This window comes from Tamandua tetradactyla, chromosome 5 (assembly GCF_023851605.1).
Source record: "Tamandua tetradactyla isolate mTamTet1 chromosome 5, mTamTet1.pri, whole genome shotgun sequence".
NCBI lineage: Eukaryota > Metazoa > Chordata > Mammalia > Pilosa > Myrmecophagidae > Tamandua > Tamandua tetradactyla.
The window spans coordinates 57,222,413-57,241,153 of record NC_135331.1 but is presented as its reverse complement, the minus strand read 5'-3'; the positions used below and the strand labels follow the sequence as shown (position 1 = coordinate 57,241,153).

Here is an 18,741-nt window from a genome sequence, read left to right as displayed (position 1 = left end):
TAATTTCCTTTGTTCATTTTTTCTTTTTTAAGAATAAAAGAGATGAACATCTCTTAAAAAGAAGAAATGTACCACATGAAGATATCTGTGAAGATTCTGATATAGATGGTGATTATAGAGTGGTAAGTTATTGTTATTCTGGTAATTTAAAATTTCCAAAGATTTTTACCTAAATGTTCATATTTCAAGGTGACCTTTTTTTTTTTTTGGCACTGGCAGGATCCAGGAAATGAATTTAAGATGACTTTTTAACTTAGTTTTCTCTTTTTTCCCTCAGCAAAATACCTCTCTGGAAGCTATTGTTCAAGTAAGTTTTAGGGTTTCTTCTCTCATCATTTGTAATTTTGGGGGCTCAACGACTAATTATTGTTGTTTATCATAAATCGTTTTCCTTTTTATAGAATGCTTCGAGTGATAACCAAGGAATTCAGCTAATTGCAGTTCAAGCTGCTAGGTAAGTTTAAAAAAAATTTTAATATTATTTATACACAGTCCATATCCACCAAACATACGTTCTCCCCTTTGCTCTATCCCTCGGTAACCTCTGCTTTACTTTGTTTCTGTGGATTATGTGTCTTGCTGATTTCACTGAGTATGATGTTTTCACAGTTCTTCCATGTTGCAACATGTCTCAGAATTTCATCCTTTATTCTGGCTAAATAATTTTCTACCATGTGAAAGTACCGTATTTTGTTTATCGGATCATTTGTTGATGGATACTTGGGTCATTTGTGTCTCTTGGGTATTGTGAATAATGCTGCTGTAAACATTGATGTGCAAGTATTCGTTTGAGACCCTGTGTTCATTTTCTGTGGGTATAAACCTAGTAGTGGAACTGCTGGGTCATATGATAATTCTGCATTTAACTTTCTGAGGAATTGCCATATTGCCTTTCATAGTGGCTGTACCAGTTTACATTTCAATTTGCAGTGCCCTAGATTTCCAATTTCTCCATATTCTTCCTCCCCAGCACTTACTGTTTTTGTTTTTTTTTTTAAATAATAGCCATCCTTGTGAGTTTAAAGTAAATTTCATTATGGTTTTGATTTACATTTTCCTAGTGGCTAATGATGTTGATTGACCATTTGGAAAAATGTCTATTCAAGGCTTTACCCATTTAATTGGGTTGTCTTTTTGTTGCTGTGTTGCAAAGGTTCTGGATCATTAGCTCTTATGTATGTTTTTGGTTTTCAAATACTTTCCCTTATTCTGTAGATTGTCTTTTCACATTCTTGATAGTGCCTTTGATGAGCAAAAGTTTTGTCATTTTGATGAGGTTGGTTTTATTTCTCTTGTTGCTTGTGCTTTTGCTGTCATATCTCGGAACCCCATTACCAAATCCCAGGTTATGAAGATTTTCATCCTTGTGTTATCTTCTAGAAGGTTTATGATTTTACCTCTTATATTTAGGTCCTTGGTCTGTTTTGAGTTCATTTTTGTATATGATATGTGAGGTAAGGGTTAACTTCATTCTTTTGCATGTGAATATCCAGGTTTCCCAAAACCATTTATTAAAGAGACTATTTTCCCGTTACATGAGCTTAACATCCTTGTCGAAAATCAATTGGCTATAGGTGTGTAGGTCAGTTTCAGGAATTTCAGTTGTTTCATTGTTCTATATGTCTGTCTTTATGCCAGTACCACAGTTTTGATTACTGTAGCTTTATAATAAGTTTTAAAATCAGAAGGTGTGAGTCTTCCACCTTTTTTTTTTCCCCTTTCCCAAAATTGTTTCGTTATTCCCAGCCACTTGCAGGCCCGTATAAATTTGAGGATCAGCTTTTCCATTTCTGTAAAAAAAGACTGCTAGAATTTTGATAGGGATTGCATTGAATTTGTAGATTGCCTTGGGTAAATAGTGACATCTTAGCGATACTAAAATTTCCAATCCATGATCATGGAATGTCTTGCCATTTATTTAGGTCTTTTAAATTTTCTTTCTGCTGTGTTTTGTAGTTTTCAGTGTACGAGTCTTTTATATCTTCAGTTAAATTTATTTCTAGTAAGTTAAATTTTGAGGACGTATTTAAATTTTATTACTTACACAGGATTTCTATTTTCGCTATTTACTATAGTAGGCTTACTAGTCAGATTAAACTTTGATGACAATACAGAACAGTTGTAGGCCAACTGAATTTATTCATTAAGTCATTCTATAATTGAGAGTATTAAAATTGGTGGCAGTATTTAATATTCATATATGCACTGAAGCTTTATTGTACATAAGAAAAGTGATGTTAGGAAAAAGTTGATTTGACATTAGCCCCATGGGTTAATGGAAAACATTATAAAGCCCTACTTTTTACTATCAGTTTAACTTTATGAAAAGTCAGATTCTTAAATCCTGCCCAGGTAGCTAATTTTTCTCACCAAACCCATATTATTGATCAGACAAGTCAAGAGTTATATAACTTGCTTCAATGTATAGGCAAGCAGGTATTAAGAGTTGGGACTACAAACCCTCCCAGTCTCTTTCCAGGTGGGAAGACCAAGTTACTTTTGTATGTTTCTATTATGAAACCTTATACTATAATAGCTTATTTAAGGAAAAATCCAGAAAAGCTAGATTACTGAGACCTTTGTCTTAACAAATAGTTTGGTGGAGACATGATTATATTAAAGTACAATATGGTAGTTGTTTGGGGTAAAATATCAGAATAATATCTTACATTGTGATTATCAGTGGGAAAGAGCAAGAAATTAATCCTAATTATAGAATTTCAAAATGGAAAAGGGTTTCACAGTTTCATTCACTGTTTTTACCCATTGCATGAATTCCTCATATTCACTAGACTTTTCCTACTTTTTATTATTTAACCTTAAATAACCTGGAAAAAATAGGAAATTATAGAATTACAGGGTTGTCCACTGCAGTTGTAAAAAATTCTTAGAGAAGACTTCATTATGTAGGCAGAAAAATCATAAAAGTATTCACATCTCAGAAAGGAAAATTGTTTATAGGAAAAAAGAATGATTAAGAAACTGATAAATTATGTTCACCATTATCAGGGTTGATTACTTGGTAGTTTTCAGGCAGCTCTTCTCAGCCTGGCTTCAACAAGAAAATTAAGCCGTAATTCCTCTAAGGTAGAGATTTTCAAAGTGTGTCTAGATACCTGGGAGACCCTGAGACACCTTCAGGGGATATGTGATATCAAAGCTGTCTTCAGGGCGGGCCACGGTGGCTCAGCAGGCAGGAATGCTTGCCTGCGATGCCAGAGGACCTGGGTTCGATTTCCGGTGCCTGCCCATGTAAAAAAAAAAAAAAAACTGTCTTCACAATAATTCTAAGACTTTGTTTACCTTTTTTCATTGTATTAAGTTAACATTGATATTGGCAAAGCAATGATGGGTAAAACTGCTGGGACTGTGGCATAAATTAAGACATTGGCACCAAACTGATATACATATATATTTTCATCATCATGCTTGCAAAGAAAAAAAAAGCCACTTCTCATTAACAGGGTCCTCCCTGAAGTAGTACAATCTTTTCTTTTAGTAAATCTTGACCCTTGGTTACATGCCTTTAATATTATGCATAAAATAATGAGAGGAGCATAACAAATGATCACTTATGCATCTGGAATGGTACTGGTCATGGATCATCCTTGGGAAGGTTAGGGAATTGTCACTCAAATAATTTTCTGTAGGGCTTAATTGTCTTGTGGAACTTGAGTTGAGAAAAATTGGATAAGACTTTTTTAAAGTGATTTTTCCCAATTTGTGCTAAAACAGTGCCATGTATTACAGAAAATACTGTGAATGTGGTGATACAATTCTTGCTCTTTAAGAAACTTATTATCGAATTGGGAAGACGAAACTATATAGTATATATAGTGATACTCATTAGTAAATACAGGCTATGCTGTATAAATACCATAGGAGTTCAGAGAAAATACTTTGAAAAACATAGAACATGAAATGGACTTTGAAAGTTTATTCACAGTTTGGATGTAGAAGGGAAGACATTCCAAATGAGGGGAATAGAATATGAAAAGCCTGGAATTGAGATTGAAATTGTGCAATAAATAATGGATCTGTGGGTGAGTTACTGAGAATTAAATAAGTTAGATAAGATGAAACCAACTTGAGGAACGGTTTAAAGCTAGGTCAGAGACTTTATATTGATAGCTGGCTTATATAGGGCAATGACTGAATAAGGTTTGTTAAACATTGCTTTTATCTTGTAGTGCAAGGAACTCAAATGTGTCAAGATTTGTATCAGGCCATGTAGAGGGCTTATGCTGAACCAGCAGCCTACCCTAAGTGTAAATGGACACTATGGTTTTTGTTTTCTTTAACTTTTAAGCTCCTTGAGGGTGGGGATGTGTGTCTCTTGTTCACCTCTTATCTCTAGCACCCCTCTGGATATTTTCCTCTGTGTTACTGTTCTTACTCTATGTCACTTATTTTGAGATGAGAATGTTGTTAGGCTTTTGTGACCTTTAATTTTATTTTATTCAGTGTGCAGAGTAGGGTGAAGAATTGAACACTAATATTAGCAACAAACTTTAAGCCAGCAGTCCATTATTACCAAATACAGGTAGGCTGATCCTACCTGTATTTTCCTTTTGACTCTATTGTGACCTAGTATGAGTAATTGTGAATGTTTTAGTGATCTCTTAATTCTTTTCTTAGCAAGGTAAATGCCATGTTGAAGGAGTCTGCCCACTAATTTTCTCTGAGCTCAAAATTAAGTCCAAAGGTAACACATTTAAAACGTTTAGTTGTCTTTTTATAAGTCATATTTGGGACTTTATTGAGCGTGTAATATTACCGTAGTAGTAAAAAAAAATGTTAGGTTTTTTGCTATTTTTAAAAATTGATCATCTGTAAGTCTACTTTATAAATATTTTTATAATTAGAGAAAAGGTTGCATTATGGAAATTATAAAAAAGTAAGTTTCAGAAAAGGTACTTGTGCTAAATATTCAAATGTATGATTACATCTTTATCAAATATTAATTCTAATTTAATTACAATATTGTATGCCATTAAGTTTCACAAGGGGTATTTATATATCTCTTATAGGAAACTTTTATCCAGTGACAGAAATCCACCAATTGATGACTTAATAAAATCTGGAATATTGCCTATTTTAGTCCATTGTCTTGAAAGAGATGACAAGTAAGTATATTATTTAAAAAATGATAATTTAAGATGTATTCTGTGGAGAAGACAAGGATTTTCTAGTAGTTCATTCAATCTTTAAAGAAAAACAAAAGGTGCTATGGGATAAAGTTTGAAAACTCAAAGAAATAAATAATGCAAGCTGTGTTAAACCAAGAGATGAAGGGTAATACAAGTAAAAAAGGAAAAAGGAACTTGAGAATGAAACATTTAAATTCACTTGTGGGCTTTGAAAATTGGCGAGAACTAGACTAGCCAGATACTTAAAAAAATATTTGGGGGTGATATATGCAGGTGTCTTTTCTTCTTCTTCTTCTCCTCCTCCTCCTTTTTAAATTAGAGAATTTGTGGGTTTACAGAACAGTTATGCATAAAATACAGGATTCTCATGTATCACCCTATTTTAATACCTTGTGTTAGTGTGGTACATTTGTTAGAATTGATGAGAGCACTTTTTTTTTTTTTGAGAGCACCTTTTTATAATTGTACTGCTAACTATAGTCCATGGTTAACTTAGAGTTCACTCTTTGTGCAGTTCGATGGATTTTTTTTAATTGAGAAATCTTTACACACATACATTCTGTACATGGTGTGCAATCGATGGATCACAATATCATCACATAGTTGTGTATTCATTACTGTAATCGTCTTTTAGAGCTTTTGCATCACTCCAGAAAAAGAAATAAAAAGAAAGAACTCATACATACCATATACCTTACCCTTCCCTTTCATTGGTCACTAGTGTTTCCATCTCCCTGGTTTATTTTACCTTTTGTTCACCCTATTATTTATTTATTTTTTAATCCATATTTTTTACTCAACTGTACTGTAGATTTTCACAATCATAGAGTCATATTGTAAACCTTATATCTTTATTTATCTTTATACAATTGTCTTCAAGAATCTAGGCTACTGGAGCACAGCTCAACAGTTTCAGGTACTTCCCTCTAGCCACTCCAATACATCATAAACTAAAAAGGGTTATCTATATAATGCATAAAAGTTCCATGGGTTTTTAATTTTATAATTTTAAGATTTCCCCCTTTTAACCACATTCAAATATATCATTCAGTACAGTTAATTACATTCACAATGGTGTGCTACCATCATCACCAGCCATTATAAACTTTACCATTGTCCTGAGTAGAAACTCTGTATATATTAAACCTTAAGTCCCTCTTCCCTACCTACTTAATAAAGAGTTCTTTTAAAAATAAGAATGACACATGAGGAGGTTGTATGCTTGTTATATTCAAGAGGTTGTTTTAAGTAATCGTTAGAGGTTAAAAAAAAAGCTGGACTGATATCTTTTTAGACAGAATATTTAGTGTCTTTAAAAAGCAAGAGTGGACCCCAAGACAACCTCTTTTGTTGCTCAGATGTGGCCTCTCTGTCCAGCCAACACAACAAGCAAACTCACTGCCCTCCCCCTGACTATGTGGAACATGACTCCCAGGGGTGTGGACCTTCCTGGCAACGTGGGACAGAAATCCTAGAATGAGCTGGGACTCAGCACCAAGGGATTGAGAACACCTTCTTGACCAAAAGGGGGAAAAGAGAAATGAGACAAAATAAAGTGTTAATGGCTGAGAGATTCCAAACAGAGTCGAGAGGTTATTCTGGAGGTTATTCTTACACATTAAATAGATATCACCTTTTCAGTTAAGACATAACAGAGAAGCTGGAGGGAACTGCCTGAAAATGTAGAGCTGTGTTCCAATATCCGTGTTTCTAGAAGATGATTGTATAATGATGCAGCTTTCACAATGTGACTGTGTGATTGTGAAAACCTTGTCTCTGATGCTCCTTTTACCTATCTTATCAACAGACGAGTAAAACATGGAACAAAAATAAATAATAGGAGGAACAACTGTTAAAATAAATTTAGTTTGAAATGCTAGTGATCAATGAAAGGGAAGGATAAGGGGTATGGTATGTATGAATTTTTTTCTGTTCTCTTTTTATTTCTTTTTCTGAATTGATGCAAACTTCTGAGAAATGATCATGATGATGAATATGCAACTCTGTGATGATATTGTGAATTACTGATTATATATGTAGAACCGAATGATCATAAGATAAGAATGTGTTTGTTGTTACATTTTTAAAAAGAAAAAAGAAAAAAATAATAATAATACCTTTGGAACCTTAAAAAAAAAGCAAGAGTGGAGAAATGGTTGATAGACATTTGGGACAATATAAAAAATCCCTCTTGTTAAAATTATTTGGTTTTTTTTTGAAGTCCTTCTTTACAGTTCGAAGCCGCCTGGGCTCTGACAAACATTGCATCTGGAACCTCAGAACAAACTCAAGCAGTAGTTCAATCCAGTAAGTTGATTATTTATAGACAAAATTACTATTTAAAAAATTAGGAAGAAAGTAAACAGTGATTCTTCTAAAAGAATATAGTTGTTGATAGTATAAAAGTATAGCTCCTCAATAGCACTTAGGATAGTTGAAATCAACCAATTTAAGTGTGTTACTTTACTTACTTTGTTCTGGTATGGACATTTTCTGTTTCCAAAAATTCATTTGATTCCTTTCTAAATCTGAGAACACTTCCTAATTATAGTAGCAGATTAAATTATTGTGGTTATACTTGATTCATAGGATAACATTTGGAATAAAGGGATTTTTCCCTTTGCTCTATTACCTTTAGGCATCAGTGAGATTACCCATCATACATTAGAGAAATCTTTTGTAAATTAGTCCTGTTGAAAGAATGGTATAAAAGTTTCTTTAATTGTTACTTTTATAAGATTGCTTTTCTTTTAGGCTTTAAGAAATATAAATTATTATCAGAAATAATAATCTGAGTGTATTGTTTTCATGTATACTAGTTGATTTCTACCAAAGAAATGAATATATTAAAAATAGGTAGTCTCCCAAATCCTCTAAGTCTAAGCAGTATACTTATCTAAGCTTGTTAAAGTCTCAAGCACTAACATACATGATTTTGAAGGAAACAAAAGTGTCGTGCAAGTAAGCATTTTACTGTGTAAACACTTGTGTTAAAATATTAGAAAAGCTAATTACCTTAAGTCTTAAAAAAAAAACTGGTTTAGTTTTAGGTTGAGGTGGGTTTTGTAAGATGATAAAGAGGCTTAGAAAATGTTTTAGCATTGCTAGCTGTTTTAATATACCAAAATTATTTTAAATATGACTCATCTACATATTCAAAAATAGAATATTACAAAGCAATATCAGAAGAAAGTAGAAGAGTCACTTATTCAGTGGAGTATTATTTCTGTTCACATATGGAGTGCTTTCTATCTTCTCTTGAGCCAGTAGGGTTATCATCTAATGTGAATAAGTGGCCTGCTAGTCAAGATTCTTCCACTAATGTTTTTCTGATGAAAATCACTTAATGATAAATATTTTGGTAGATTTCTTTATTTTTTATTTTTTTTATTTTTTTATTTTTTTTTTTTTAAAGGAAAGACAGAGAGAAGGAAGGAAGGATAGAAGGAAGGAAGGAAGGAAGAAAGGGAAACATTTTTAAACATTTTCTTGTTTTATTGTATTCTGTTTCTCCGTTTTTGTTACATGGGCTGGGGCCGGGAATCGAACCGAGGTCCTCCGGCATAGCAGGCAAGCACTTTGCCCGCTGAGCCACCGCGGCCCGCCCTATTTTTTATTTTTGAGGACTCAATACAAAACAAGATTTTTAGCTTGCTTATAGTATAAAATGAATAGTATTTTTTTCAGCTTTAGTTGATGGCTCCTTTTTTCCCCTCTTTCAGATGCTGTGCCACTTTTTCTGAGGCTTCTCCATTCACCCCATCAAAATGTCTGTGAGCAAGCAGTGTGGGCACTGGGAAATATTATAGGTTCGTATAAAACTTGTTATACTAGTCCAACAAGTGTAGTTATCAAATATCAGATAATAAAAACAACTGCTAGTAGTCTTCAAAGTAGTTTGCCTTCTTCAAGTTTTTGTGAAATTACTTACTGAAGTTTTAGGATGTGTTTGAATATAAACCTGTAGTAAACAAAGTGAACATTTTTGTAACTTATACCATTATATCGTTTTATGTATAGTTCTCAGTTATTTTGAATAATTGTATTCTTTTGTGTTCTTTTCTTTTTGGGTGCATTTAAAAAGGATACAAAATTTAAACTATTTAATTTTCAACTCAGCAATATGAAGAACTATCTTCCACTGGAGAATGGAAAAAGTCTGGAATCTGAATTGTATTGTGTCCCCTGATAAAGCTCAGAGACCTGTCAGTAGGGGGAGGGAGAGTGTTTCTCACTAATTTGGTAAAGAAGAAAGATTCTATACTTCGTTTTTGCTACAGCTTCTTTCTTATTCTTGCATAGAAATAATCAGTATTGCTTTGATATACTTCCTTTTTATTGCCCTCTTTGTGGGACCACAATGAAAGACAGGGATTCCATGATTGTGAGTTTTTAAGCGGAGGCTTTTTCTCTAAACTGTTCCTGATACAGGGTATATTGCTGTTAGAAATGCTTTTGTTTATCTGAGTTCCCTCAAATCACCTTGGTACAGTGTTCCACACTCCTTTGTTTTTATGCCAAAATTTATGTTTAAATCTGTTAAAGAGGCATCTTATTTTTTTATTTTAGTCCCAAAAACATTCTAGAGTTGATTAGAATACAGTATACAAAGAGAAAGCTTTTTATCTCAGTATTATATAATACAAGGAAAAATATTTTCACTTATGGGATGTAATACTTCAGAATGGCTTTGCCCTAGAAATTATGATGATTTTCTAGATATACAGAAATTAAACTTAGCAATACTCTAGGGTAGTGGTTCTGAAACATTAACCAGCTGTCAACATTACCTGGAGGACTTGGTAAAACAAAGAACCTTGGATCCTTTCTGACTCAGCATCTGGGAAAGGGCCTCATGAGATGCTCCTGATGCTGTTGCACACTGCATTTTTGGAAACTACTGCTTTAGGGCTATTGGTTCTTTTTTTTTCTTATGAAGTTTTCTAAGTGTATAGAATAATTTATAGTTGATACTCTTGGTGTCCTGATACTGGATTATCTTTATGAATTCTAGAAATATTTTTTCTTCAATAGTAACTTTTTGGGTCGGTGGAGGGGAGGGGGCGGAGTGCATGGTCCGGGAATCAAACTCAGGTCTCCTGCATGGAAGGCGAGCATTCTACCGCTGTTAACCACCCATCCACTCTCTTCAGTAGTATTTATTTATTTATTTATTTTTTGCATGGGCAGGCACCAGGAATCAAACTCGGGTCTCTGGTGTGGCAGGCAGGACCTCTGCCTGTTGAGCCTCCGTGGCCTGCCCTTCAGTAATATTTTGACTTTTCTTTTTATTACATGAAAATTTGCTAAACTGAGAGTACGACTGATCCAGAACAGTTATCTACTCCATATTTTAAAGGAGCCATAGGTTTCCAGAGCTTAACTGGGATAAAAATATTTTATAAGTGAGGACTTATAAACCTGAGGATATGAGTAAAGTGCAAAATGTTCCTTAGCACCTTAGGCATTTCTTTTGGTCTCTAAGACCTAGAATGTGAACTTAGTTATCATTGCCTAAAACTTTTATATAGAACTAAATTTTGTGCCTAGTTAAAATACAAAAAGCAACACATTAGACCCAGTACTTTGTGTTTTCTGACTTATTTATTGTTAATATATTTTATTAAATTATTAAACCTTCTTCCTATAGGTGATGGGCCCCAGTGTAGAGATTATGTCATAAGTCTTGGAGTTGTGAAACCTTTACTTTCCTTTATAAGTCCATCTATTCCTATTACATTCTTAAGAAATGTTACATGGGTTATGGTCAACTTATGTCGCCACAAAGACCCACCACCCCCAATGGAAACTATTCAAGAGGTAAACAAGTTTTTTTGTTTTTTTAATCACAGTAGATCTAATTGTACATATGTTTTTATTTGTGTATGTTAAAAAAAAATACATTTTTTTCTCCTCAGATTCTTCCAGCCCTTTGCGTTTTAATTCATCACACAGATGTAAATGTGAGTAAATGCATCCCATCATGTATTTATATATGTATGTGTGTATATCCAGGGCTGCCCTTGTGACAAAAGTAAGATAATGTTGCACTAGACATTGCCACTTTATCTGATTTTTCCACTTCCAGAGCTGTATACAATATTTTATATTTGGTATTTAGTCTGTTTATGTTACAAAATATAATTTCAGTGAAGAAATCAAACCTGTTTCTTTCGTCAGTTGTATAATGTATGTGTGCATGTATGTTAGTGTTGTAAAAACTAACATCGAAAGTTTTCAGTATTGCCAATTAGGGATCTTTCTCACTAAAGTTGTCTTTGATTATTCATGAACTTTTTATTGGAAACTCATTTTGACAGGCTGGCCAGTTAACACACATGCACATAGTGCTATTTTTGTTTTTGAGAGATATGAGAGAAATATCTGTAAATGTGTTCATATATCTATATGTATATATATCAAACCATGAACTTCAGTTCTTAAATTATATTTTTACTCTATTTTTCCAATTATAGTGATATTGGTAGTAGCTTCATTTAGTATGTAGATAAGTCTTGATTACTCAAACGACAAGGAGGAAGAATCACTGTAGAAAAAATTTTAAATGTGATAAATGTTCTGTTCATTATTACTAACACAGATGGCAAAGGAAAAAGCAACTCAGGTAATGAATGAAGTGGAAAAACTGCCCCGTTGGCTTATAGAAGCCAGTCCAGCCTTCAGGGTATTAGAGAAGTAAAGAATGTGATGGGTAAGGGAAAGCACACAGATAAAATCTATACCAACTACCAGGAGCTTTGTGTGGATCTTTAAAAACAGTTTGGTATGTTGACCAGTGTTTGGTGAGCTGCTTCATTTCTAGAGTAATACCTTTTTGTCAGGACTTCTCTGAAGTATATGAAACATACTAAAGTTAGAAATTAGAATTAGGTATTGAGCAGTAACATCATGTACAAAATTTCATAGATGAATATGATCCTTGTGCTAAGGAATTTTTCTCCACATTGCAGAAGAGCATTCTACCGCTAAACCACCTGTGCACCCTCTAATGATTTTTTTTTTTGCATGGGCAGGCACTGGGAGTTAAACCCAAGTTTCCAGCATGGCAGGTGAGAACTCTGCCTGCTGAGCCACTGTGCCTGCCCTCTAATGATATTTTTTAGTTACAGATTTTCTAGAATCTTAAACAAGTAAGCAGTTTTTTGTTTTGGTTACTTGTAGCTGACATTTTTACTAAATTATAAACTGCAATATTTTTCTTTTGAAAGATTAATCTGAGTTTGCAACTCTGCCTGAAAACTGGACATCTATATAGACTTAATTCAGAGATATATTGTGTTCTTTCCATATCTTTGCTTACCCCAATCCACTTGAGATATTTGACTCCCATTTTTCTTGCTTTTCATGTATTTTGAAGAATTCCACAAGCCAGTTTGCTTTTTTCATTTTAGTAACATGTTTACTAAATTATATTTACTAAAAATAAAATCTTTTTAGGTATACTTAGCAGCAAGTTCTTTAACCGGCTTATCAAAGAAGTGAAAACAAACAGCCAAAAATGATCTTAATAAGAATGCTCCCACAAACCAAAAATGAAACATCGTTACACTATAGTTATAATTAATAAACTTACCATGGTTATATAGGCTTTCCTGAATCAAGTATATATGAGATCTAATCTGATTTGAATTGTAAACATTGATTGGAGCATATTAATGACATATTTAGCAATGGGCCTTTCACAAATATGCACCCAGTTTTTGTTTTTTTTTTTACATTTTTTATTGTGAAATATATATGAAGAAAAGTGATAAATTTCAAAGTATAGTTTATAAGTAGTTATAGTGCAAATTTCAAAGTGTGATATGGGTTATATTCTATAATTACAGGTATTTCCTTCTAATATACTAGAAACTAGCAAGAAATATCAGTATAGTGATTCAATTGTCACAATTGTTTGTTAAATCCTGCCTTCTATTACAACTTCCCCTTCTCATTTGATCTCCCAGTCTTCAGCGAGGAAGGAAAAAAAATTTACGTAATTTTTATGTACAGCCATAAAGACATTTCTCAAAAATTTTTGCCTATATTAACAAATTTTAGCATATGTTGATACACCAGGAGAAAAAATCCTAGTTACAATCTCAAGTTAAAATTTAATTGTTTCACATACATTGATGCCGTTCTATATGTGTAAATTATTTGGTTTGATGTCTTTAAACATTTAAATTATCCTTAGAGCTTTTGGAGATTTCTGAAGGAATACTTGCAAAATGATGTTTTCTCCTTCCAGGAACTTCTAGGGTGTCTTAACGATAGTATTGATTTAGAATTTAGAAGATTTTAAACTTTTCTACTAAATCTTTTGAGCCAGAATTCGTATTACAGAAAGGCTTTGGAATTTAAAGTTTCAGCCACAATTACTGTTTTTGCATCTTTCTCAATAATGGTATTATTTATGTAGCAATTTAACAGTTAGACTTCTCTGGTCATTACTTCTAATAGGACTTAATATACAAAGGAAGGTCACAACACAGTGACCTACTATACTTCAAATTTGTAATTATTAAAAATGGAAGACTAATTAGCATAAAGTCTGTTACAAATGTTTCTTTTTTTTCTTGTAAGTAGTATGGCAGCTAGTGAAATGTATTTCTTTAAAAACTAGAGCTTTTTTTTATTGGAGCTCTTATAGGTTGACATAGCTGCAGCTGTGGGGAATTTCCACTGTTTAGGAAGTTCCCTCCAGTTTTGCAAGGCAAGGCAAACTGGTAGGAAAGATTTAAGTATTTTAATTCTAATACTGGGATACTGGATTTAGATATCACAGGGTAGTGAGACTACTAAATACCTTGGATATATCCAACTATCTATATATATATTTACCACAAAGTCCTATTGTCCCTCAGCCTGAGCATTTGAGAAGGAGAAAAACTTTTTATCCTTCTCTCTTGTGCTATGTCGTATGTCAGTCTTTTTTTTTTTTTACATGGGCAGGCACCGGGAATCGAACCCGGGTCCTCTGGCATGGCAGGCAAGCATTCTTGCCTGCTGAGCCACCGTGGCCTGCCCCGTATGTCAGTCTTGATGAATTAAAATTGGATGCCAATCTGAGAATTGGTAAAGAATTAACTTACATATCCTAAATATAGCCAAAAGATTGCATATATTTGATATATTCATAGATGATGATGTTTAAACAATAGAAAGGATCAAGATTCCAGTAAATTGCAGTGAAAAGAGAATGGAAGAGAGAAGGTAGTAGAAGATCTTAGTCTCTTAATCTGTGTGGTTAAGAATTATTGAAATGAAAAAGGTTATGTGAATTTTCATTTTATTTATTAGATATTGGTAGATACTGTCTGGGCCCTCTCTTATCTTACTGATGCTGGCAATGAACAGATACAGATGGTAATAGACTCTGGAATAGTTCCTCATTTGGTTCCTCTACTCAGCCACCAGGAAGTAAAAGTTCAGGTAAGTTTGCTCTTAATCAAAATGTAACATTTTCTTATAAGCTTGGCGTTAGAAGATGGACAATTTCAGTAGTTGAAAGTATATTCCTAGACGAACATATCTGTGATGAAAAGAGTGAATTGTTATATCACCATTTTAAGGATAGAGAAAATTAGGGATGATTACTGCAGTTGAGCAAAAAAATTCCCCCTCTCCTGATAAAAAGGGTAGTAGACTCCCTTGTAGATTATCCCTTGTAGATTACTGATTTCTAACACTGACCAGGGCAGTTCAGTATTGCAACTTGGGTGGCATCTGAAACAAGTAATCATACTTTTATTTTTCCTACCCTTTTTATTTTTCTTCTACTACCAGTCTCCTACTCCTTTTCCCTCTATACTGACGTTTTTTATTCTCCTCCACTGTACCTGGTAAGATTAGTTAATTCTTAGCTTCAGTGACATTAAGATAAAGATTATTCACCTTATACTGAAGCAGTGCTGCTTAAGGACTTCCTAAATTTTTTCCTTTCCAGTATTTAAAATTTTTTCTTTAATTATTATTATTTTTTAATTCTTCCGAGTAATATTTACCTCCAAGAACCTGCATCTAGAAGGAGCCGAGAAGATCAGGGTAAGAAGGTCATGCAAAATATTGTAAGCAGTAATTGTCAAAATACAGTTGTAAAGGAAGATGCAGCAAGATCTCCCTACCCTCCTGAGGTAGTGTTTAGTCTGATGATGGCTTAAAGTCAATAAAGTATAGTGATAACATAAGGAAAACTATGAACCTAGGTCATTGTTTCTTTGTTGTTGTTTTTTTAACAGAAGTTTAGAAAATCTTTTAAAATTTTTATAACACTTTTGAAAAATTACTTGTGCAATTTATAATATTAAATGAACAAATAACCATTTTTAGTACTTCATTTTTACAAGGTGAAAGAATAAATTTTTTGCAACTGTTAGGGATAAAAAGATATCTTTCAGGGTTTGACTTTTTTTGCATTAAAAAATATTTTTATTGAGAAATTTCACATATAGTCCATCTACAATATACAATCAGTGGCTCACAATATCATCACATAGTTGTGTATTCATCACTGTGATAATTTTTAGAACATTTGTATCACTCCAGAAAAAGAAATAAAAAGAAAAACGTATACACCCCATACCCCTTACCTCTCATTGTCCTCTAGTATTTTAGTCTACCCTTTTTTTTTTTACTCCTTATCTCCCACCCACCCCCCATTATTTATTTATTTTACCTTATTTTTTTTACTCATCTGCCCAGACCTTGGATAAAAGAATCAGACACAAGTCACAGGATCACACTGTAAGAGCTGTGTAGCTATACAGTCTTCAAGAATCAAGACTACTGGAACACAGTTCAGTAGTTTCAGGTACTTCCCTTCAGCCATTCCAGTGGAATATAAACTAAAAAGGGTTATCTATATAATGCATAAGAATAACCTCCAGAATAACCTCTCGACTTTGTTTGAAATCTCTTAGCCACTGAAACCTCTCTTCCCCCTTTTTGGGGTCAAGAGTCAAGAAGGCTCTCTCAGTCCTGTGATGCCAGGTCTCGGCTTATCCCAGGAGTCCTGTCCCATGTTGCCACGAAGATTTACACACCTGGGAGTCATGTCTCATGTAGTGAGGGGAGGGCAGTGAGTTCTCCTGCCCAGTTGGCTTAGAGAGAGAGGCCACATCTGAGCAACAAAAGAGATTCTCTGGGGGTGAAGCTAAGTAGGCTTAGCTTCTCCTTTACATAGGGATAAGCTTCATAGGGGTGAACCCCAAGATCAAAGGCTCAGCCTATTGAATTAATTTTACCCACTCTTGTGAGAATAAAAGAAATTCTGTAGATGAGGAAATTGAATATTTCCTCCTTTCTTCCCAGTCCCCCAAGGGGGCTTTTCAAATACTTTTTTATTCTCTGTCCAGATTACTTTGGGATATATCAGGGCTTCACACTAACCTGTACAAACCAACACGATCTTATATCCTATTCAAGATTCCATGTATTATGCTGTTCAGATAAACTGACCATACAAGTTAAATTAGATAGTGTACTACCCAGAATATAAATTTGTATCAAATAAACATCCCTTCCTTTGGTCTCACACAGATGTTGAAGTTTTAAAATATGGACCATATCATCTTTTACCCTGTATTTTTGTTTATCTTAGTCCTATCCAGATCAGTTGCATTCATATCTCTAGTGGAAGTCTGATCACTTTTTTTTTTTAATTTTATACTATAACATATACAAAGCAAAGAAAGGAAAAAGCAATAGTTTTTAAAGCACTGTTCAACAGGTAGTTACAAGACAAGATCCCAGAGTTTCTTATGGTCTACCATACCATCATATCAGACTTTTCCTTCTAGCTGCTCCAGAGTATAGAAGACTAGAAGAATTAATACTTTTTTATCATCACATTTGACTTTATTTTTGTTTTTATGAAAAATAACATATATACAAAAAAGCATTAAATTTCAAAGCACAGTACAACAACCAGCTGTAGAGTAGATTAGTTTGGTATGGGTTACAATTTCACAGTTTTAGGTTTTTACTTCTAGCTGCTCTAAGATACTGGAGACTGAAAGAAATATCAATTTAATGATTCAGCAGTCATATTCGTTTGTTAAACCCTACCTTATCTGTATAACTCTACCATCACCTTTGATTTTTCTTTTCCACTCTTTAGGGGTATTTGGGCTATGCCCATTCTAACTTTTTCATGTTGGAAGCAGCTGTCAATAATATGGGGTAGGGTGATGGAACTGTCTGATGTTCTGGAGTGGCTGGGCCCTCTAGTTTCCAGGACTTATCTGGTTCAGGGTCCCATCTGGAGGTTGTAAGTGTCTGGAAAGTTACTCTAATGCATGGAACCTTTGTAGAATCTTATATATTGCCCTAGTTGTTCTTTAGGATTGTCTGGAATGGTTTTGCTTGAGGTTTGGCAAGTTATGATAGGCAGCAATGTCTAACTGAAGTTTGTATAAGAGTGACCTCCAGAGTAGCCTCTCAACTCTATTTGAACTCTCTCAGCCACTGATACTTTATTAGTTACACTTCTTTTCCCCCTTTTGGTCAAGATGGAATTGTTGATCCCACGGTGACAGGACTGGACTCATCCCTGGGAGTCATCTCCCACACCGCCAGGGAGACATTCACCGCTGGATGTCATATCCCACGTAGTGAGGAGTGCAATGATTTCACTTAGAGAAGCTTAGAGAGAGTGAGGCTACATCTGAGCAACAAAAAAGGTCCTCCAGAAGTAACTCTTAGGCATACCTGTAGGTAGGGTAAGCTTCTCAGCCACCTACAGTCTGATCACTTTTCTACCTTTTTAAACAGTTATTATATGGGGTAATGCTGATTTTCATAGCTTCAGAGCTCTAACTCTTGAGTCTCAGCTGTCACATAAGTACCCAAAGTTTCACAAATAACTCAATTTCTCAGAATTTAGAAATAATAGTTACAGCTCCAGAATATATGTGACTGCTGTAAGAGCATTCAACCTAGGACCCTTTACAGTAGGCCCCAACATGGTAACCCATGCTCTCGACTTCAGTTCTCCAAGTTTGCGTATTATAGTTAGTCATTGTGAGTGAGGCATGATGATATCTTTTTGTTTCTGTATTTCATTCAACATGCTGTCCTTAAGGTTCATTCATCTAGTTGCATACCTTACAACTTTGTTCTTTATTGCAGCCACTGCCTAGTCTGTTGTATATATACACCACAGTACCCCCTTCCAATCCTAAATTGTTGTACCCCTAGGCCAACTCCATTGATTGTGAATGAAGAACACTGCCGCCATAAACACCAATGTACAAATGTCCATTCATGTCCCCACTCTGAGTTCCTCCAGGCATATCATATGGCAACCACCCCTAGGCTCCTGTGGAACCACCACACTGCACTCTGGAGGGGCTGCACCTCTCAGTTTCCCTACCAGCAGTGAATATGTACATCTTTTTCACCATATTTTCTCTAGCATTTGTTTCTCTGTTCATTTTTAAACAGTTTTATTCACATATCATACAGTCTTACCTAAATAAATAGCCATGCTTTCCCACCATAATCTATATGAAGACATTTCCTTTTCTTCTACAAAGAACCCATCCCCCAATTGTTGACATTTGGTTTTGGCATAATGCTTGTGTTA

The 18,741-nt window shown here is 34.2% G+C and overlaps 1 protein-coding gene across 2 annotated transcripts in view; it reads left to right on the top strand.

Annotated features, from left to right (window-relative positions):
* Positions 1–18,741, top strand: part of KPNA4 (karyopherin subunit alpha 4) — a 115,728-nt gene that overhangs the window by 67,287 nt on the left and 29,700 nt on the right. For both annotated transcript variants that reach the window (XM_077160926.1, XM_077160927.1), the window contains exons 3-11: positions 33–122; positions 278–307; positions 402–454; positions 5,031–5,126; positions 7,372–7,457; positions 8,873–8,959; positions 10,801–10,970; positions 11,069–11,113; positions 14,457–14,588. In XM_077160926.1, the coding sequence (XP_077017041.1) occupies positions 33–122; positions 278–307; positions 402–454; positions 5,031–5,126; positions 7,372–7,457; positions 8,873–8,959; positions 10,801–10,970; positions 11,069–11,113; positions 14,457–14,588 (789 nt within the window). The remainder of the gene's footprint in view (positions 1–32; positions 123–277; positions 308–401; positions 455–5,030; positions 5,127–7,371; positions 7,458–8,872; positions 8,960–10,800; positions 10,971–11,068; positions 11,114–14,456; positions 14,589–18,741) is intronic.